At 42.0% G+C, this 23,806-nt stretch overlaps 1 protein-coding gene across 1 annotated transcript in view; it reads left to right on the top strand.

Annotated features, from left to right (window-relative positions):
• Nucleotides 1-18,827, top strand: part of maml1 (mastermind-like transcriptional coactivator 1) — a 70,447-nt gene extending 51,620 nt beyond the window's left edge. Inside the window, exon 5 of the mRNA XM_080201270.1 lies at nucleotides 11,868-18,827. Coding sequence (XP_080057396.1) covers nucleotides 11,868-12,844 — 977 coding nt within the window. The 3' untranslated portion in view covers nucleotides 12,845-18,827. The remainder of the gene's footprint in view (nucleotides 1-11,867) is intronic.
• The last annotated feature ends 4,979 nt before the right edge of the window (nucleotides 18,828-23,806 follow it).

Genomic DNA, 23,806 nt, shown 5'->3' with positions numbered 1-23,806 from the left:
CTGGATAGACTGGGACTTTTTTTTCTGTGGGAGTAGGAGGCTGAGGGGTGACCTTATAGAGGCCTATAAAATCACAAGGGGCACAGATCAGCTAGATTGTAAATATCTTATCCCAAAGGTAGGGGAGTCTAAAACTAGAGGGCATAGGTTTAAGATGTGAGGGGAGAGTCACAATAGTGTTCAGAGGGGTAATTTTTTCACGTAGAGGCTGGTAGGTGTCTGAAACAAGCTGCCAGAGGTGGGTAGTGGAGACGGGTACAATTTTGTCTTTTAAAAAGCATTTAGATAGTTACGTGGGTACCTTGGATATCGAGGGATATGGACCCAGTGCGGACAATTGGGATTAGTTCAGGGGTTTAAAAAAGAACGGGCAGCATGGTCAAGTTGGATTGTTTCTATGACACTATAATCCTGCTTTCTTCCCATAATCTTTGATTCCTTTTGGCCCAGCTGCTATATCTCGTCGTCTTGTGAATACATTCAATGTTTTGGCATCATCATCTTCCTGTGGTAGTGAATTCCACAGGCATACCGCTCTTTGGGTGAAGAAATGCTTTCTTATCTCTATCTTAAATGGTCTACCCTGAATCTTCAGACTGTCACCCCCTGGTTCTGGACACTCTCACCATTGGGAACGTCCTTCCTGCATCTATCTTGTCTAGTCCTGTTAGAATTTTGTAAGTCTCAGACATACCCCGTTATTCATTTGAACTTTGGAGAAAAGAATTCTAGCCTAGTTAATCTCTCCTCATACATCAATATCGCCATCCTCAGAATCAGCCTGGTAAACCTTCGCTGCACTCCCTCGAACAAGACCATCCCTCCTCAGAAAAGGAGACCAAAACTACTGTTGCAGATGTGGCCTCACAAAGGTTCTGTATAATTGCAACAACACATCCCTGCTCCTGTGCTCGAAACATCTCGCAATGAAGGCCATTTGCCTCCTTTACCACCTGCTGTACCTGCATGCTTACCTTCAGCGACTATGCACAACAGCATCCAGGTCCCACTGCACACTTCATTCTCCCAATTTACAACCATTCAGGTAATAATCTGCTGCCTTGTTCTTGCTTTCAAAGTGAATAACCTCATTTATCTAAATTATATTGCATCTGACGTTAATGGGATCCAGGATGAGGTCTCTAAATGGATACAAAATTGGCTTCTTGACAGAATGTGATGTGGAGATGCTGGCGTTGGACTGGGGTAAACACAGTAAGAAGTCTCACAACACCAGGTTAAGGTCCAACAGGTTTATTTGGTAGCAAAAGCCACTAGCTTTCAGAGCACTCGCTGCTCCTTCGTCAGGTGGGAGTTCTGTTCACAAGCAGGGCATATAAAGACACAAACTCAATTTACAAAATAATGGTGGGAATGCATGTCTTTACAGGCAATCAAGTCTTAAAGGTATAGATAATGTGAGTGGAGAGAGCGTTAAGCACAGGTTAAAGAGATGTGTATCGTCTCTGGACAGGACAGATATGAGATTTTACAAGCCTAGGTAAGCCATAGGGGTTACAAATAGTGTGACATGAACCCAGGATCCTGGATGAGGCCGTCCTTGCAGAACTTGGCTGTCAGTCTTTGCTCAGCGACTCTGTGTTGTCCTGTGTCGTGAAGGCCGCCTTAGAGAACACTTACCCAAAAATCAGAGGCCGAATGCCCATGACTGTTGAAGTGTTCCCCAACAAGCAAAGAATGTTCTTGTCTAGTGATTGTTGAGCGGTGTTCATTCATCCGTTGTCGTAGCGTCTGCTTGGTCTCCCCAATGAATCATGCCTCGGGACATCCTTTCCTGCACCGTATCAGGTAGACGACGTTGGCCGGGTTGCAAGATTATGTACTGTGTACCTGGTGGATGGTGTTCTCACGTGAGATGATGGCGTCCGTGTCGATGATCCGGCACGTCTTGCAGAGGTTGCTGTGGCAGGGTTGTGTGGTGTCGTGGTCACTGTTCTCCTGAAGGCTGGGTAGTTTGCTGTGGACAATGATCTGTTTGAGGTTGTGCGATTGTTTGAAGGCAAGAAGTGGAGGTGTGGAGATGACCTTGGCGAGATGTTCGTCTTCACCAGTGACATGTTGAAGGCTCTGGAGATGATGTTGTAGCTTCTCTGCTCCAGGGAAGTACTGGACGCCGAAGAGTGCTCTGTCTGCTGTGTCCTGTGTTTGTCTTCTGAGGAGGTCGGTGCGGTTTTTCGCTGTGGCGCGTTGGAACTGTCGAGCGATGAGTCGAGTGCCATATTCTGTTCTTATGACAGAAGCTAGGGGGTGGTTTGTAGAGGCTTGTTTTTCAAATTGGAGGCCTGTGACCAGCAGTGTGCCTCAGGGATCAGTGTTGGGTCCAGTGTTAATTGTCATTTATATTAATGATTTGGATGAGAATATAGGAGGCATGGTTAGTATGTTTGCAGATGATACCAAGATTGGCATCTCCGATCGCAACAGGATCTTGATCCATTGGGCCAGTGGGCTGACAAGTGGCAGATGGAGTTTAATTTAGATAAGAACATAACGTAAGAAATAGGAGCAGGAGTAGGCCATCTGGCCCTTCGAGCCTGCTCCGCCATTCAATGAGATCATGGCTGATCTGTCGTGACTCAGTTCCACATTCCCGCCCTCTCCCCATAACCCTTAATCCCCTCTCTTATCAAAAACCCATCAACCCGTGTCTTAAAAATATTTAGCGAGGCAGCCTCCACCACTTCAACGGGCAGAGAATTCCAGAGATTCACCACCCATTGAGTGAAGAAGTTCTTCCTCAACTCTGTTCTAAACCGCGCCCCCTTTATCTTGAGGCTGTGCCCCCTAGTCCTACTGACCTTTCTGAGTGGGAAGAGTCTCTCCACCTCTATCCTATCCATCCCATTCATCATCTTATACGTCTCAATGAGATCTCCCCTCATTCTTCTAAACTCTAACGAGTACAAGCCTAGTTTATTCAGCCTCTCCTCATAGCTCAACCCCCTCAACTCCGGCATCAGCCTAATAAACCTCCTCTGCACTCCCTCCAAGGCCAAAATATCCTTGCGTAAGTACGGCGCCCAAAACTGCACACAGTACTCCAGCTGCGGCCTCACATAAACGTGAGGTGATGCATTTTGGTAGATTGAACGAGGACAGGACTTACTCAGTTAATGGTAGGGTGTTGGGGAGAGTTACAGAACAAAGAGATCGAAGGGTACATGTTCATAATGCATTGAAAGTGAAGTCACAGGTGGACAGAGTGGTGAACAAGGCATTCAGCATGCTTGGTTTCATTGGTCAGAACATTGAATACAGGAGTTGGGATGTCTTGTTGAAGTTGTACAAGACCTTGGTAAGGCCATACTTGGAATACTGTGTACAGTTCTGGTCACCCTATTATAGAACATAGAACATTACAGCGCAGAACAGGCCCTTCGGCCCACGATGTTGCGCCGACCAGTTTTTTAAAAAAAAACACTGACCCACTAATCTAAACCAATCCCTTTTCGTCCATAAACCTATCCACAGATCTCTTAAACGCCCCCAAACTAGGCGCATTTACAACCGCAGCAGGCAGGGCATTCCAATCCCTCACCACCCTCTGGGTAAAGAACCTACCCCTGACATCCATCCTATAACTACCCCCCCTTAATTTAAAGCCATGTCCCCTCGTGCTAGCTTTCTCCATCCGAAGAAAAAGGCTATCACTATCCACCCTATCTAAACCTCTAATCATCTTATATGTTTCAATAAGATCCCCTCTTAGCCTCCTTCTTTCCAGCGAAAACAACCCCAAATCCCTCAGTCTCTCCTCATAGGACCTCCCCTCCATACCAGGCAACATCCTGGTAAACCTCCTCTGCACCCTCTCTAAAGCCTCCACGTCCTTCCTGTAATGTGGGGACCAGAACTGCACACAGTACTCCAAGTGCGGCCGCACCAGAGTTGTGTACAGTTGCAACATGACGCTGCGACTCCTAAATTCAATCCCCCTATCAATAAACGCCAAGACACCGTATGCCTTCTTAACAACCTTTATCTACTTGATTCCCAACTTTCAGGGATCTATGTACACATACACCTAGATCCCTCTGCTCCTCCACACTATTCAAAGTCCTCCCGTTAGCCCTATACTCAACACATCTGTTACTCCTACCGAAATGAATTACCTCACACTTCTCTGCATTAAACTCCATCCGTCACCTCGCGGCCCAGCTCTGCAACCTGTCTAAGTCACCCTGCAAACTATGACACCCTTCCTCACAATCTACCACACCTCCGACTTTGGTGTCATCAGCATTATAGAAAAGATATTATTAAATTAGAAAGAGTGCAGAAAAAATTTACTAGGATGCTACCCAGATTTGATGGTTTGAGTTATAAGGAGAGGCTGGATAGACTGGGACATTTTTCCCTGCAGCATAGAAAGCTGAAGGGTGATCTTATAGAGGTCCATAAAATAATGAGGGGCACAGATCTGCTTGATAGTCAATATCTTTTTCCAAAGGTGGGGGAGTCTAAAACTAGAGGGCCATAGGTTTAAGATGAGAGGGGAGAGATACAAAAGTGTCCAGAGGGGCAATGTTTTCAGAGGTGGTGAATATCTGGAACAAGCTGCCAGAGGTAGTAGTAGAGGCAGGTACGATTTTGTCTTTTAAAAAGCATTTAGATAGTTACATGGGTAAGATGGTATAGAGGGATACTGGCCAAATGCGGCAATTAGGATTAGTTTAGGGGTTTAAAAGAAGGTGGCATGGACAAGTTGGTCTGAAGGGCCCGTTTCTGTGCTGTGAACCTTTATGACTAGCCACTCACCAAACCTGTCCAGATCATTCTGAAGGATCTCTGCATCATCACAGTTCACCCTCCCCTCCGCTTGGTATTTTCGGCAATCTTTGAGATGTTACATTTTGTTCCCTCATGCAGATCATTAATATATATTGTGAATTGCTGATGCCATCTGAAAACTTATTGAAAGATTATTTTCATTCAGTCTGACCTTGGCTGACGTAATATCACAGCATAATGGAAGGTGGTTATCGTTTGGATTTTCTCAGCAGCCTGACCTCCTCAGGGTAACGTGTTAGACACACTTCCTGCCACAGCCCAAAAGACGTGCTGGTTCGATGCACTGGCTATGCTAAATTCTACCTCTGTGTGCTCGAATGGGTGCCGGAGTGTGGCAACTAGGGGATTTTCATGGTAACTTCACTGCAGTGTTAATGTAAGCCTGCCTGTAACACTGATAAATAAACTTAACATTTAAACTAGATTGAAACATGTTTAGCTGTTTTGTCAATAACCATCTCTCCACAAGTGTGTAATGTTCAGTGATAATTGCAGTGTTCAGTACAGTCACAACTTGTCAGGCTGTTGAAGCAGTACATGTCTGAAGACCTGTGAACGTTCAAATGGGCTGACAGGTAATATTTGTGCTAACGAAGTGCTAGGCATTGACTTTCACCAACAAGAGCAAATCTGGCACTCTCGCTTTGACATCCAATGGCATTACCATTGCAAAGTCCCCACTATCAATAGCTGAACGGTTAGAAACTTAACTGGACCAGCCCTATGAAAACCGTGTTTACAAGTTAGAACTGAGAATTCTGTGAATGGTAACTCACCACCTGACTGTCCACTATCTACAAGGCACAAATCGAGTGTTGATGACATACTGTCCACTTGCCTGGATGAGTAAGCTCCACTGATGCTCCATACTCAGTGCCATCCAGGGCAAAGCAGCCTGCTTGATCCCTCAAAAGCATTCTTTGCCCGTCTAATTTTTGCACTCTGTGTAGATTAGGGATGTCGTGGGCAAATAAGAATGAGCAACAAATGCTGGCCTGGCATGAACATATTTTTAAAAAATTAAAATCATTCTTCTATGCTAACTAGATTTTGTGTTGAACACGTTGCTGAGGTTCTGTTACAGCTGTTCCTCCTTCATTGAATCATAGAAATGCACAGCACAGTAGAACACCATTAGCCCATCATGGCTTTGCTGGTTTTTTGAAAGAACATTCTTGCTTAACCCCACATCCCTTTTTGTCTTAACTTTTTAAATTCTTCATCTTCAACCACTTGTCTCATTCACTTTTTAAAATTATTTATGGAATCAGTTTCTACCATCTTTGGTAAGTATTTCAGTTTCCAACACTTGATCTGATGTTTCTTACTTATCGCCCTTCTAAATCTACTGTGAATTATTTTTAATCTATGACCACAGTGTTGACACAGCTTTTCTGTCAGCAGATCAGTTATGGTTCAGGCTTCCTCCACACAGTTTTGTCTTATTCACAGCATCTATAAACTGACCACATTTAGCCAAATATGTGAAGCAAAGGAATGAGCAAGACTGGGAGAAGAGCAGAGTTCAAGAATCCAAGTCACTGTTAAATTCTGGCTCGAAGATTACTCCTGTATAACGTTAGCTTTTTTGGAATGTTGCTGTGAGATAAAGACAGAAATTCTGTTATCTTTAGCATCAGAATTGTTCAGCTCTCTGGTCAAAGTAGTAACCTGTCTTTTTATTCATTATGCGTGTTTGCAGCATTTTTGGTTGCTTGTTGATTTCCATTTTCTTATCTCGACTGACAGCTGCTTTATCATCTTGTAAGGCTTCGAACTAAATTACTTAACTGAGATTGATTCTTTTGACATTATTTTCTTCAAGTACTAAAATAGAATCCTGTTGTGATGAAGGAGGCCATTTGGCCTATCGAGTCTGCACCAACCACAATCCCGTCCAGGCCCTATCTCCATAACTGCATTCATTTATCCCCTGACACTAAGGGGCAATTTGACATGGCCAATCCACCTAACACGTCTTTGCACTGTAGGAGGAAACCAGAGAAAACCCACGCAGACACAGAGAATATGCAAACTCCCTAGTGACAGTGACCCAAGCTGTGAATCGAACCTGGGTCTTTGGCGCTGTGAGGCAGCAGTGCTAAACGCTGTGTCACTACAGTGATAAATATGGTTTAGGATAGTCAGATTAATAAATTTGCTGCACAATTCATCCCTGTTAATTCAGCCATTTTGGTGTTTTCCAGTGGTTTAAATTAAGTAATTTTAATTTAAATGCCACAGAAACATTCAGACTTAAGTAGCTATTGTATAATATTGCAACTTGAGGCAGCGTCCAGTCAATGTGCTGTTTCCATTTTAAAAGTTCATTGTATGTTGACCACAATCTGCAACGGTGAACATTTCTTGTCCATTTGCGGTTGCCCAGCCAAATATCGTGCTAGGTCTCTTCAGAAGGCAGTTAAGGGTCGGCTGCATTAACATAGAGGTGGGCCTGGGTAAGCTGCTCTTTCAGAGAATTGGTGCAGACTTGCTGGGCCAAATAGCCTCCTGCACAGGAGGGATTCTATGATTTCCTTTCCTAAACTAGAGATTTTATATTTTTAGACAGTTTGTAGTCACTTTTATTGAAGGCTAGCTTTTTATTTCTAGGTTTTTAAAAATGGTTTATTACCACTACAGTACCATATCCCTTAACTTTCTTCCTACCAATCGCACATCTGTCCAAAAAAGCAGTTGGTGTGGATAGAAGTTCCATTATAACATTTTGTCAGACGTAACAGAATTAAATGTCAGGGCCATAGTGCAACCTCACCCCTTTACCCTTCCTGTTTATTGAATCTACTCACTTCACATATCCTCAATCTATATCCCATTGATTGCTTTTGATGGACAAGGCAGTCAAAGGTTATGGGGGACAGACTGAAAAATGGAGTCAAGACCATATCCAAATCAGCCATGGCGTTTTCGAATTATGGGGCAAGTCCTGTGTTCCTACAACAACAGCTGTACAGACTTTGTCTTCACAAGAAAGGTTTCACATCTGCTGTTCGCTGCAGCCTACAGCAAAGAAGCTGCATGCTTAGACTTTCGCTGCTTCAAATTTTGGTTACACCATACTAATGTACTGTGTAATTTTGACTGAAATAAAGAAGCACTAGAGAGGATGTAAGACTGATACCAGAAATGTGTGGATATAAAAATCAGGAAAGTATTAACTGGCTTGATCTTTTCTCTCTTTAAAAAGATGACTGAGGGGGATTTGATTTATTGTTGTCACGTGTATTCGTATACAGTGCCAGTATTGTTTCTTGCATGTTATACAGACAAAGCATACTTCATACAGAAGGAAATAAGAGTGTGTAGAATGAAGTATTACAGTCACAGCTAGGATATAGAAAAAGGTCAGCTTAATGCAAGGTAGGCCCATGGGGGCAGCACAGTGGTTAGCACTGCTGCCTCAGCGCCAAGGACCTGGGTTCAATTCTGGTCTCAGACCAATGTCTGTGTGGAGTTTGCACATTTTCCCCATGTCTGCATGGGTTTCCTCCGGGTGCTCCGGTTTTCTCCCACAGCCCAAAGGTTGCGGGTTAGGTTGCTTGGCCATGTTCAGTTGCCCTTTAGTGTCAGGGGGATTAGCAGGGTAAATATGAGGGGTTACGGTGATAAGGTCTGGGTGGGATTGTGGTCAGTGCAGACTTGCGCTTGTAGGCGTTCTATGATTCAAAAGTCTGACGGCAGCAGGGAAGAAGCTATTCTTGAATTAGTTGGTACGTCACTTCAAATTTTTGTATCTTTTTCCCAGTGAAAGAAGGTGAAGAGAGAATGTCCGGGGTACGTGAGGTCCTCAATTATGTTGGCTGCTTTGTCGAGGCAGCGGGAAGTGCAGAGAGTCAATGAATGGGAGGCTGATTTGCGTGATGGATTGGGCTACATTCATGACCTTTTGTAATTTCTTGCAAGTGTGATCTTTGAAATTGAGAGATTGTGCTGGAGTGGATAATGAATGTTTTTCCACTTTTGGCAAGGAGATAACCAGAGACCATCACTATAGTTACCAAGAAATCCAATGGGAAATTTAGGAGAAAAACCTTTTGACCTGATGTGTTGAGGATGTAGGGGCTTGCTATCACAGTAAATGTTTGAAGAAATTGTTTAAATTTAAAATTTTAAAGTTTGTTTATTTATTAGTGTCGCAAGTAGGCTTTCATTAACACTGCAATGAAATTACTGTGAGAATCCCTAGTGGCCACACTCCGTGCCTGTTTAGGTACACTGAAGGAGAATTTAGCATGGCCAATGCACCTTAACCCACATGTCTTTCAGACTGAGGGGAAACCAGAGAACTTGGAAGAAACCCATGCAAACCTGGGGAGAACATGTAGCTCTGCACAGACAGTGACCCGAGCTGGGAATCGAACCTGGGTCCCTGGTGCTGTGAGGCAGCAGTACTTGACATTATGCTGCCATAAATGTACTTGACAATAAGTTAGACAAACATATGAAAGAGAGAGGCGGGGAAGGTGATTGTTAGCCAATAAGAAAACATGGGAGACAGCAGAGGAGTGGAGCATAAACACAGGCAGGGGCTGATTGGTCTGTTTGTGCCATTAATTCTGTGTAATTTAGAGGCAGCTGTGAGTGCCTATTTGAGTTTCTTGACTGTCGGATACATCTGCCTAGTGGGATAAAATTCTAGTGCTGCATGCAGCTGGCAGTTGACTCTAACTTTAAATATCCAGCTCAGAACTCTCAAATTTAACTTAGCAAGATGACTTTTCCCCACAAGACATTGCAGACTGTGCTCAAAACAGCATCTGCTGTCTCTCAAGCACAACTACCCCTTGTTGCTTCTATCAATTGAAGGGTGGTAGGCATTCCAACTGTTACATCAGAGAGTTTTCAAATGACCCGTTATCAAAAGAACGTTTCTTTTTTGAATATTTATAACTGAGAGTTTTACGTTCTGCAGATTGTAGAAGAGGTGTGTATAATTGTTAAAATTCCCTGATTGATGATGGGAGAAATTTTATTCCTTCTGACGCTTTCTGAGACTGAGCTCATTCGACAGTGGACTGAATCACATGAAATATGAATGGCTCCTTTTGACCAGTTGGTTTGCATTTTCCAGCAAGATGTGGTTGAATAGCTCAGAAACCAGGTTGAGTTCGACTTCAGTTGAAATGGCCAGCATTCTTTTGGGCAGGAAATTTAAATTAACCACGGGCAGCGAAATTTTCAGCAGATTGAATGTTGTTTAAAAACCCCAAGGATTGTGCAAAAGTGACATGTTAAAGCTTTTCATCTTGCGCTCATCAGGACATTCCACAGGAAGGCCCATGTAAAGGGAGCAACAATTTATACTTTGTGAGAAGAGTGCTTATTGATTGGCAAGTGGTCTCTGGTGCATTCTCCATGGCAACTTCTTTACCAAACTCCACTTGTCTACCAATCAGCACTCTTCTATGGCATGCATATTGTTGTTTCCTTTTATATTTGGTATTCCTGGGAGTTTCCTGATGAGTGTAAGAAGAAAAGTTTCAACGACTTTTTTTTTAAGCAGTACCTGGGTTAAGTATTCTTGTGTGATTATAATTTGGAGGAATAGACTGTACTTGAAACTCTGTCATTGTGATGCTGACCTTCCTGTAAAAGTGAGAATTGAATCCTGGTGCTATATTGCCATTTAGTACCTCATTTTCTCTTTTTTACTCATGCTCCTCTCCAAGTCATTAAAATTGTGCTGAGTGCACCATCATACCTTATAGCATGTAGCATTCTGCTGTTAAAATAGTCAGGAATCATCCTTGAGGCTGGGTGTTTTGAGAAATGATATGGTATTAAGAGGAGGATATATAGTAATTGAAAAAGTAACCAGTTACAGTTTGTTCTTTAGGAAGGGAAGTTAAATGGTCAACAGTTTAGTGGGTATACGGTCAAAAACATGGGTGGGCTGCATGGGCAAAATAAACTTGAATAATGAAAAGGGAGAGAGAGGAAAAAATAGGAAATTATGTGGATTCGAGCCTGGGCAAGGGGGATGTCAAATAAAGTGTTCGTTGTAATTAAGCTTTTTTTATGTGCAATATTTCATTTGTTTATCAAATTATGAACAGCTATAAGCAAATCATTTTCCTATGCATTCTGATTCACGGTATAAAGAATATTGTTTTCTCTATGTATTGCGAAAAGTTTAATTACGTTAAAGGGCAATAGTGCATGGGTTTATGGCCACCTCCAAGGAACACACCACCCTGATGTGGGCATGTATCACGGGGGGAAAGCCTTCAGTGCAAAGGTCCAAGTGTCCCACCACTATCTTGGCAAGGTAGTTCAGAGATTGGCACTGAATGGGGCCCTCCCAGCATCATCCACACTAGATAACTTCTTCTAAGTGAACACTGCACAGGTTGGTTGGTGCATTGAGTCACCAGCTTAATCTGTTCACTGTCACTTTCCACCGCAAATTTTTCAAAAGCAAAAAAACTTACGCTCCTGTAGCACCTTACGCAACATCAGAACATCCCAAAGCACTTTACAACCAATGCTTTTCAGAATAACCGTTCTTGTAATGTGGGAAGCACAGAACCCAACAAGGTTCTACAGACAGTAATGTCATAACCAAATAATCAGTTTTGATGTTGATTGAGGGTTTAGCATCTTAGGAAAATATTTCCAGGTTATTAGAAAGAACTCTTGCTGTGCTTTAAAACAGTGCAGTTTAATTTTTTACACCACCTGTAAATGATTTACCTGATGGGTGATGCTTCCAAAAGCATAGCACTCCCTCAGTAGAGGAAGTATCAACCTGCATTGCATGCTCCAATCTTGGAATGTATTTGCAACTCATGACATGACCCAGGTAGAGTGCTGCCTGCTAGCTGCCACAATAGCCCAAAATATAAGTTTTTATTAATGGAGGGAGACGCAGAATGGGGCTGCACAATAACTTGTAATTGAGGCAGCCACATCTTTGCTTGCTAATGGTGCTTTGGTCAGAAGCAGAGAAGGTTATTTTAATGGGAACTTTCTGTTAGTAAAGCTTGTCTGTTCTGTTACTGGGAGATAATTTTCTCAATGTGTTCCTTTCACAGGTTCAACTCAAGTTCTTCCAACAGTTGGAAATCTGGCTGCTGCGAATGCAGGTAGCTCACGGTTATTTTCTCAGAATCAAAACATGATCCAGATTGGGCAAAGCCAGAGTTCTGTCTCCTCCAGTAGCCCTGCTGCTGGTCAGTCAGAGCTAGGAGTGTCTCAGTATGGTAATATGCACAATGTCCAACAGGGAATGTATAATGTAGGGTCAAATATGAACCAAATACTTCCACATTCTGCCCAGAGCACAATTGGAAATGGGCAGCATCCAAATCCATTGCAGAGACAGCCTAGTATGACTCAAGGAGCTTCTATGGTAACAGGATACAGTCAGAATCATCTCAGCAGCTCCACCCTTGCACAACAGCAACACAAGGGAACCGTGAGTCAGGCTGCATCAAAGACCCACTTACAAAGATTACCAGGTGCTGTGACAAACCAAAATCCAACATGGCAGCATCAACCCTTGCAAAGCATGAATAACCAAAACCAAACAAACAGCAATCTAGTAGCATTCAGCAGTACCTCAACTTTCCATGTACGGCCATCTCGCCCCAAATTTTCCAGCCAGCAGTTTGTGCAGGGACTGCCTCGAGCAGGTCTCGCTGCAGTCAGACCAGTGGGATCCATCAACTCAACTGTTGGTGGTCAAGTGATGCCTACATTAGGTGGACCTCTGACACGGACAAACCAGCCATCTCAGCAGACTGTCCCTAGTTTGAACCAGTCCATTCCGGACATGACGAGCTTTGCTTCTGGTCAGCAAATGGCCCCGAGGAACAACCTCCAATGCAACCAGGTTTACCAGGTAAGAAACACCAGCCAGGAACTACCTTTTAGCTACGGTAACCAGTCTGGTGGTGGCATGATTCAGGGGTTATCTGGAGAGACAGACCTGATGGACTCCCTATTGAAAAACAGGACTACAGATGAATGGATAATCGATTTGGACGAGCTTTTGGGATCTCACCACTGAAGGACAGATCGCTAACTTAGTGTAGAATCAGTGGGAATAAGTGTAATCTTTGAATTTTTTATATAAACAAAATGGGACCAAAAATAAAACTATAACAAAACGTCTGTGGGACATGACAGGTAAAAATGTATGGTTGGGAACATTTTTATGAGCGAATTTTTAAAAAAATACTATTTTACTGTCAAATCAGATTACAAAACTTTTATATTTAAAAAAAAGTTTTTTTTAAGTTCCTTTATTATACACTGGTTGCTCCTTACCAGTCAGGAAATCCATATCCAATCACTTTGAGCAAATTTCTTTGCACCCTATTAGCTTTTAAACTCAAGCTTGCAGTATCAGAATTAAATAAGGCAAGTGGAGATTGTTAGTGTTTATAGAAAAAGATGACTTGTGAATCAATGAGGAGGAGCGCATATCTGAAAAATCATCTACGGTTGATCTCTTGCCCATTTCAAGAGTTTTCCATTTTATTTCAGATTTTCCTCTTTTATATGTCAGTCAGCACTTTATAATTTGTCTCAGCTTCTTAGCTTTGGAGGTCTCCTGTTCTTGTCATCCAACTATTTCACAAAAGGGAAGCGATCTGTAATGTCATTGCTGGAGTTACCACATTTTTAAGAATGGAAGCACCATTAATGTTTTGCTGAGGTTTTTTCCTATGATGCTCTTTGAGTTGAATCATAAAAAGCCACAACACAAGGCTGACAGGGAACCATCCAGGCTAATTCCACTCCCTGATAGTTGATCCATAAGTTTGTAGGTTACAGCAAGTTAGGTGCATGTTCAAGTTCTTTCTAAATGTTATGAGAGCCTCTACCTCTTACTGTCTTTCAGGCAGTGAATTCCATCCTTCCCCGGGTGGAAAGAAATTCCTTTTGCATCCCTTCTAAACCTCCTACCTCTTAACCTAAATCTATGCTACTGATTATGGACCCCTCAACAAAAGGGAATAGGGCTTTCCAATCCACTCTAGTTAGACCCCTTATAATTTTACATTCTTGCGTTAAGTCTCCTTTTCCAATCTCTCCTCGTAACTAAAATTCTCCAGTCCAGGCAACATGTACAATTTCGATCATATCTTTCCTATGTTGCTGTAACCAGAACTGCACTCAGTACTCAGCTAACTACTGCTTTATGCAGTTCCATATTAGCTGCCCTACTCTTGTATTGTTTTACCTAGTAATGAAGAAGATCCTGTTTTCCTTATCTACCTGTGGTTCCTACTTTTACTGTGTTCTCAACTTACTGCCATGTCATTTTAGTGTATGTTGATCCATTCTGAGCTTATTTAGTTTTCTTTCCATTTTTACTTGGCTTTCCAGCCAGGTTCAGGAAGAGTAGCTTGAGGATTGGTGCGATTTATTCATGACAAAATCATCAGCAATGAAAACAGAAAATGCTTGATAAACTCAATAGCTCTGGCAGCATCTGCAGAGAGAGAGAAACAGATTTAAGGTTTCAAGTCCAATAAGATTCTTCCAAATTTTCTGTCCTAATTTCAGATTTTCAGCATCCGCTGAATTTTTTTACACAAGTATCACTCGGCTTGTTTCACCTTTTTATTGCCTAACCTTAATAGTGCTCAAGTGATATGCTAAGCCACTTCAGCGGGCTGTTAAGAGTCAAACATGTTGCTGTGTGACGGGAGACTTGTAAGAACGGCAGGTTTCCTTATCTAAACTACATTATTGAACCAGTGTTTCAGACAATCTGACGGTTTCACAGTCACTTGCCAGAATTTCTGGACGTATTAGTCTGGTGACAGAATTTACTATACGACTGTATCCCACAGAAATAATCATTGTTCTCTTGCTCACAGCAGGAGACGAGATGCTACTGTTACTATTCTTAAAATTATAAATGCAACAAATCTTCATTACTGTATTGAACAATATTTTGCACTTTACTTTGTTTTGTTTCACCTCTCTTTTCCCGCCACCCCTAATAGAATCTGGGCAGGAGGCGGCAACATGGCAAGTTGTATGTAAAGGCACTTGTGCATGCAGGTTTTATTTGGGCGGATAGTCAATCAGTTGAATAAACGCCTTTGAAATGTTTCAGAATCCTGGCAAGACTGGGTTCAAACTTTTACAAGTAGTTTGAAAGCCAGAAAAAGTTAATTGCACTATGCATCCAGCACCTGTTTCACGCTCACTTGTCCAGGGCACTGAGGGCAGCATTAAAAGGGAGATGCGCCACCAGTGCCCCACACTTGCTGCCTTTTCCGATGTGCTGTCTGTCACTTTGGAGGCTCATGTCATATCTGCCTCCTAACTCATGGAAGTTTATGTCCCAGCTGCATTCAAGGGGACAGAATGTGTCTTTTTCACTTGTCTGGTGCAGAAACAGATTATCAGGATAAAACAGCCAGATAAAGAATGAAAATCAGACCTTCACTGTCCCAACCATCCATTTCCCCCCAGTCCATGGTTGAAATGCTCTGTGGCAAATTCACTGCCTTCCAATCATGGTGCTTGCAGTATCTTAAAACGTTTAAGTCAGTCAGATTGTGCGTGTGTATATATAAATGTTTACATTTTTATAAAAGAAAAATTGATAAAAGTATTTAGTTCCTTGTCTGTAATATATTTTTGCATTTTATAGTTTTAAACTGCATTTGTTGGTATGATTTTTGTAAGTCTTAACTCTGCACTTGATTGTATTGACTTTACTCGCTCTAACCTTCGTTTTGTATTCAGCTGTAATGTCAAACTTTAAACCCACATCATTAGAACTATTGAAGTGCAGTTCTGGTGGAAAATAACCCATGGCCAAACCTGGTTTTAAAGTCGCTCTTCCTTCAGAATTTTTAAGTCTTTGTGTTTAAATTAATTTACCATGCCCAGAATGTGTTCCTTAATTACTATCATTGCAGGTGTGTATGTACAATTAAGAACGTCAGATTGGTTATTCAAATGACATTTTGTCTGTTTCTAAATTTTGGGGAAAAATGAATTCATCAGATGTGGGCATCGTTGAATAGGCTATCATTTATTGCCGATCCCTAATTGCCTTTTGAGAGGGTGGTAGTGTGTCATCTTCTTGAACAATTGCAATTTTGTCGCAGCGACAGTGAGGGAACGATGATATTCAAAGTCAGAACAATGTGTGGCTTGGAAGAGAACATGGTAATCCTGTGCATCTGCTACTCTTGTCCTTGGTGGTAGAGATCCCAGGCTTGAGAGCTGATGTCAAAGGAACCTTGGGGAGCTTGCAGCGCATCTTGTCAATTAACACACTGTTGCCACTGCATTGATGATGAAGGGAGTAAATGTTAAGATGGTGGATGAGATGCCATTCAAGTTTTGTCCAGGATGGTGTCAGGCTTCTTGAGTGCTGGAGATGCATTCAGCTAGGTGGTTGGAGCGTATTCCATCATTCTCCTGACTTGTGCCTTGGCCAGGCTTTGGGGAGTCAGGAGTTGGGTTGATTGCTGCAGAATTCCCCAGTCTCCTACCTGATCTTGTAGCCACAATATTTACATAGCTGGTCCAGTTTGGTTTTTGGTCAATAGTGCACAAATGCATTTTTGTTTTTAATTGATCCCATCTGCATCCTCATTCTTACCATCCGTACCCGTTGATCCAAACACCTATCAATCTGCTTACGTTATCAGGTTTCGTGGCCTCCCTCTCTGAACTAGTTCTGTAGTTTCCCTTCTGCCAGGTAGTACAAGCCAGTGGATGCAAAGTTTTGACAGTTTCTGTTACACATATCACATTTTTTTTAAAGCGATCGTTATCTTTTTGTAAACGTAATTCAGGTTCAAATCTGTATGCATAGATTAAATACAGGTATATAAATTTTATATGTACCACGCAGGCTATATATGGTGCCTATTATATTCGCTCTCGTGTATATCTTTTTTAAAGTGTTCTTTTTAATGTTAAATTATTCAAAATTGTAGCAAAGTTGGTGGTGTATAAGTCACTTTTTAATGCTGTAATTGAGAATGTGAAGTTGCATCTAATTGTGCTACACTTTGGCACCATGTTTGGAATTCAAAAGGCTTCTATAGAATCTGTCACATTGCAATAGTTACCTTGATTTCACTTCAGTTTGTAACTGGCTTTGCAGGTTACCCATTTGTGAATAGCATTTGCTGCCTGGGTCCAGGGCAAGCTTGACGTTTTTTTTCCAACAAAATTATTATATAAACTGAAAATGTGACAATTACTGGAAATAAATTGATGCTGAAATTTAAGGTACTAAATTGGCAAATCAAGACCAGAAGAAGCAAATGTCCAATTTGGTGTTGTGCATAAAGAGGTTCTTAACCACTTAGAGATTGTCACCGGCGTTTAGATACCATCTGAGTAATTTACAATAAATAGGTTCTGAACTCACTCTTTCTGTCACTTTTGGACAGAGACCCTACTTAATATTAATTGGTTGACTTTTTAAATGTGGGAAGGGGCCTTGTATCTTTCAAAGAGGCAGTCCAATGCAAAAAAAATTATGTTGTAATATTGAAATTTATGCACAGAAGCTTCACTCTTCATCCATACCTCCTATCCTGGAACCTGGGCTCAATTGACAACCCATTTCCGAACCCCATTTGGGGTTCTCAGAAGACCGATGGTGAGCTTCCAAGTGTAATTTAGAAATGGGAGCTAGAGTGGACCATTTAACGCCTTGAGCCTGCTCTCCCATTCAGTAAGATCATGGGTGAACTTCTAACTCAACTTCCACTTACCTGTCCTGTCCCCACATCCCTCGATTCTGTTCAGTAGACTTTTGTGCACTCTCTTGTATATATTGGGTAACTGCATATTCACAACAATCTGGGATAGATAAGCTCAAAAATTCATAACTCTGAATAATGCCTGTTGTTCCTATTTGTTGTGTTATACTTGAAGGCTCACCGCTATCTGCTAAGGACCTTAGGTGGGTGGGAAATAGGCTGCCAATTAACCACTGGCTATTTTTTAACATACTATTGGAGATTGAAAGTGTACATAAGGGAGTTGGAGGGAAAGAAATAATAGCAGCTAATCTCGGGCATAAATGATTGACTCCTGGTCCTGAGATGAAGATCCATATTTCTAGGCTATCTAAACAGGACAAACAACCTTTCAGAGTCTTCAGGGTCAAGCCCCCCAAGAATTCGCTTTCAATTATGTCAACACTGTCAAAACTCCTGCCCGATTGTGGGGTCCTTATGGTGCTGTAATTTTATGATTTTCCCTCAGGGCAGAGGTGACAAGGATTTGGAAAGAGTTATTCCAATTGCCACAAATACAAAAAGACCTACTGAAACACAACTGTTAAGTTTACATTTTTTTTCTCCCTGCTTGCTTTAGTAAAATATCCAGCCCACTACTTGTAATTTTGTCCATTTTCACCATGATTAACAATCCCTGTGTGTATGGCATTCAACAAAGCACTGAATGGGGATTGTAGTCATCAATAGTAACACTGCTTCTGGACTTGTCTACATTATTGTTAGCTTCAGGGAGTTAGCCATTAAGTTGGTCCATGGGTTCAATGGATCATTGGTACTGTTGGATATTTGTATTGTTCCATGAGGGTACCAACTGTTCTGATACATCAGACCATAAAAGATGTGGCAAAGAGTATAGGTGCCTGAGGCTAAGCTTTTGTCAATATTAATATGATCTCTCTGCTTGAGGACAGAAGTGTTCGAGGATAACTCTGACCAATCCACTGTAATCTGGCTGAGATCTGTGTGTGGTTGATTATATATGTTGGTGTTTGTAATGGTACCTTGGTAGGTTTAGCATTTGCGCTCTGCAGGTGGGGCGGGCCGTAGAATAGAACTGAATTGAGAACATTATGGGATCCTGCTGGAGTTCATAATACTATTACTTCTGCTTATCTGAAATTAATCCATTCCCCTTATGTGTTTAAGCAAAACTAGATTTGGCCATGTGGGATTTTTTCTGTCATAAACTATTTAATTGTAAATATAACTCCAAATATTGGGAATCATGTGCAAATAAAGACTTCATGATCTGTTTGTATTTGTGCTGTGTATTTCCTCGACACTTGTGCTGGTTCATAATGGCCCTGGCTTTTTAGTGCTGTGGTGCTGAAGTTCTTTCCCTCATTTTGTTCTGCCTAAGATGAATCACATTCATCCTATTAGATTTCTGTGGAAACTAAGCCCACTTTGTCAACAACGGCCAGGTAGCTGAGACCAATCTTAGCAATTGTTGCAAAAAACATCATGTTCAGGGTGGGAAAGCTAGCTACCAGCATGTCTTACTCCCAGCTTCTCAATAGCACCGTTTTTATCCTGATGCACTATGGTGTTTAATTTCACTCACCAACTACTATCCTGCGATTTCTCTGAATGAGATCCAACATTTTAGGCAGTCTTGGGCTAAGACTGAGACGCTTTCTTCTTCCTCCATAACTCATTTTTAATCTCACAATTATATGAATACAGACACTTGCATACATCTCCCTTGACCCTCACCTGCCAGAATTACATTTAAATCCACATCTGAAGACTGAAGATCCAAAGTAATGCAAAACTCTGACTCTGGTTTCAAGTTGGGGTCAGACACTGACTGGCAGAAAGTTATTCTGAACTACCATAGGCATTAGCAACAACAAATACATTGAAAGCAATCAGACTTGGGGGATTTTACAGCCTAGCTCAGGTGAGATCAGAAATTCCTGCCCGAGGTCACCGGAGATTTCCGTTGTCAGAGCCTCGCCCGTGCCAATTCTGCGGCAGACGAGATGGTAGAGTCCTGGCACTGCAGGCATTGGGAAGCCAGGTCTTCCAATATCCCTTCGGAGTCACTTATAGTCTGTGCTTTGAAATTTGTCGCCATTCCTTTCTGCTTGCTCAATGAAATTCTGAAAAAACCCTTCCAAACAGCACCTTGGGAGCACCTTCCCTGTAGCCCTCCTTTAAAAACATCACGAGCAGAGCAGCACTCTCAGGACTGACATTAGGAGAGTGTCAGCCAGGATTTTGTGTAGATGACTCGGATGGGGTTGACCTCATCAACTTACAACTCAGTGTGAGTGTACTTGGATGGCACGTTGGTTAGCACTGCTGCCTCACAGCCAGGGATCCAGATTCCATTCCGGCCTCTGGTCACTGTGGAGTTTGCACATTCTCCCTGTGTCTGTGTGGATTTCCTCCAGGTGCTCCAGCTTCCTCCCACCATCCAAAGATGTGCAGGTTAGATTGATTGGCCATTCTAAATTTGACTGTAGTGGCAGGGGATGAACAGGGTAAATACGTGGGGGTTCCGCAAATAGGGCCTGGGTGGAATTGTGGTTGGTGCAGACCCGATGGGCTGAATGGCGTCCTTCTGCACTATGAAATATAAACCTTTTTACAACTGAAGATTCGTCCTGATGGAGGTTGTTAAATTTGATTTAATTCTTGGATAGTGTTGTGAATTTGACAGTGCTTACCAATATCCACAGTTTCTCCTTTTCTCCAGTATAGGGCAGGTTGACTAATTAATTAATTAAACTGGCTACTGCCACGTGAACCTTGCCCCCTACATGTGTGTGCATTGCTAGCAGCAACCTCTGTTTATCATGAAAGAATGGGGTCAGTTTGCTGCTAGTTGACCTGCATTGTTTCAGGTCAAGTTGTTGTGTGGGAGGCATCATACTGCAAATTAGCCCACTTAGTTTTAAGGCACATTCTCTCTTTCACTCCCTGCTCTCTCCATGATTTTGGTTATTGTAGGGATCCTTAATCACTTGAACTGTAAAGGTAATATTTTTAATTTAACTCCTAAGCAAAAGTGCTCAAAAATTCTGAAATGTGGTCAATATATTTCCAGGTCAGGGTAGTGTATATTTGGAGGGTAACATGCCGGTGATGTTCTTATGCAATTGCTGCTACTGACCTTCCAGATGATAGAGATCCTGGATTTGGAAGGTGCTGCTGAGGGTGACTTGGTGATCTGCTACAGTGCATCTTATAGATGATGCACACTGCTGTCACTTTATGCATATGGTGAAGGGAATGAATGATGGACAGGCTACTAGTTAAACAGATTTCCCTGGAGAAAATGATGTTGGGGCAGTATGAAGTTAAAGTGTAGGCTTACATTCACACTGCAATAAAGCTACTGTGGAATTCTCCTAGTCGCCACACTTTGACGCCTGTTCAGGTACACTGAGGGAGAATTTAACATGGCCAATTCACCCAACCTGCACATCTTTGGACTGTGGGAGGAAACCGGAGCACCCAGAGGAAACCCATGCAGACATGGGGAGAATGTGCAAATTCCACGCAGACAGCAACCCAAGTCAGGAATCGAACACGAGTCCCTGGCACTGTGAGGCAGCAGTGTTATCCACTGCTGCTGCTGTTGGTGAGCGAGTTCCAGGATTTGACTCTACAGTCAGTTAACGGAAGACAAGATATCCACATCTGGATGGTGGGTAATGTTTGCATCTGATTTTAAAAATTTGCCTTTATTTAAATGCTTTGAGGCTATCATGCACATCTCCACTGTTTAAACCTGACTGACTGCTCTTCACATCACTGTCATCTTGTGCTAAGGAGTATTAAAGTTTATTACTGTCACAAGTAAGGTTGCATTAGCACTGCAATGAAGTTACTGTGAAAATCCCCTTGTCACCACACACTGGTGCCTGTTCAGATGCACTGAGGGAGAATTTAGCATAACCAGTGCACCTAACCAACACGTCTTTCAGATCGTGGAAGGAAGCCGGAGCACCCAGAGGAAACCCACATAGAACATGCAGACTCCGTACTGACAGTGACCCAAGCCAGGAATTGAAACCAGATCCATGTCACTGTGAGGCAGTACTGCTAACCACTGTGTCACTGTACTGAGTGTTGTATATCTTAATGCCATAAATTTAATCTCCAACCAGTTACATAACCAGGCCTTTTATATTTTTAATAATAAAGATAGCAAAAGCTGAAATTATCTGTGGAATGAGAAACATTTCAGGTCTGTAACTTGGCAGAATGGCCCTCTGGTTCAACTTAATAGTCTTCTCCCACCATCATCTCTATATTAGAAAAATGATATTGAGGCACTGAAGATATTGCAGGAAATTTTCAAGGATGATACCAGAACTGAAGGGGTAGATCTGTAAGGTAATATTGAAAAAGGTTAAGGGAGGGATTTGGTGGGATGGGGTGGGGTTTGTGACCTGATAGAAGGCTTTACTATTATTTTGATTGAGTAGTTGAAATTTCTTCTACTGGTAGAAAACTAGGGACTATATTAGATGGTCATGACTCAATGCAGTAGAAAATTTGGGTGAAACTTTTATCCAGAGGATGTATAAATGTGGCACTTGCCATGACAGGAAATAATTGAGGAAGAATAGTTTAAACACCTTTCCTTGCATGTGACTCAAATTGAGATATAGAAATACAGAAACCGTAGCAAGTTCATGCTCCCCACAACAGGGATACTCAGTATTTCCCATACTTCGTCATGTGTTAACTTCCTAAACACAATGTAAGCCAAATGTATGTAGTTGATCTAAGTTTTAAAGTTTATTTCTTGGTGTCACAAGTAGGTTTGCGTGAACACTGAAAGTCCCCTGGTGGCTGCAGTCCGTTACCTGTTCGTGTGGTCTGAAGGGGAATTTAGCATAGCCAATGCACTGAACCAGTGTGTCTTTCGGACTGTGGGAGGAAATCAGAGCTCCCAGAGGAAACCCACATAGATATGGGGAGAATGTGCCAACTCTACGCAGACAGTGAGTGACCCAAGTCAGGAATGGAACCTGGATCCCTGGTGCTGTGAGGCAACGGTACTAACCACTGTGCCACCTTGCCACTCCTCCCTCCTCTCCCAACTTTCTTTCCATTCTATTCTAGTTCCTTTGATATAATCTGCAACATGTTATTAACTGCTCTGATTACTTATTGCACCTGTCTAAATATTCCCAAATTCTTCTCCTGCTTCATTTTATAAAGTCTCTTAAAATTAAGAAAATATTCAGATTTGTCTGTCTTGGATCCATTTTGAAATTATCCTTTTGTGCACGATACCACACCAGAGCCCAAATCTGCTGCTTTCTGAATTATCCCAATGTTTGCAATGCAAAAAAGGCAGCTCGACATTTCTTTGTTTTAAAAAATGCTGTTAGTTGGGAATTCAGTCACAAGATTGTTACAGATAAGATTTTTTTATAAAAGTGTCCATAAAGCCAGGTGCTGAATTACAGTGATGGAAATAAAACAAGTCATTATAATTCGTAACATTACAGTGATCATTTTGGTATATAAGCAAGTACTGTGTTGGAAAATGCATTCAATTAATTACAGAATAAAAATGAAAGACCTACTGTATTTTGTATTAAGGTCTACAGATAATATTTTGTCAGGTTGAGTGGATTAAATTCTCAATCATTTACAGACAGTTTTGTTAAGTAGGGGATTGGGTTCTCTCTGCCTAATTGTTCCATATCTTATTTGCATCGTATTGCTTTCTGTATTATATATGTACTCTAATCTTTGTGTAGTCAACTTAGGCAGTTTTGGTGTACTTGATGACCACCTTGGTGCCCTCAGAGACGGCGTGTTTGGCTAGCTTGCCCAGTAGCATGAGGCGGACTGTGCTCTGGATCTCCCACGCCAAGATGGTATGCCACTTGTTGTAGTGGATTTGTGGAATGGTGTCTTCCTTGGCGCCCTATCAGCTCTCCCAGGTGGGCATAAAAGATCCCACTATCTTCCATTTTGTAGAAGATCAAGGGGAGTTGTCCCTAGTGCTAGGCCAATATTCACCCCTCAAGCAATGTCACCGAAACAGATTATCTGATTGTTCCCTCCTCCTGTTCTCTGCCCAAAGACAGGTCCTTGGCAGATTATTTTCTGCATCGCAGCAAAGTTCTAAATAAGTAGTGTGAATGTACCAGAAGGACAAACTTAAAGCACTTGCCAACATTTAAAAATGTTCAAATGGCACATTTGAATCCCAAGATACTTTGACATCCTTTTAAAAATTGCACAGGTCACGCTCA

The sequence above is a fragment of the Carcharhinus amblyrhynchos genome, chromosome 13 (genome assembly GCF_965287045.1).
Source record: "Carcharhinus amblyrhynchos chromosome 13, sCarAmb.v2.hapA, whole genome shotgun sequence".
Lineage (NCBI taxonomy): Eukaryota > Metazoa > Chordata > Chondrichthyes > Carcharhiniformes > Carcharhinidae > Carcharhinus > Carcharhinus amblyrhynchos.
Note: the sequence above shows the minus strand (reverse complement) of the source record. Positions and strands in the feature narration are given on the sequence as shown.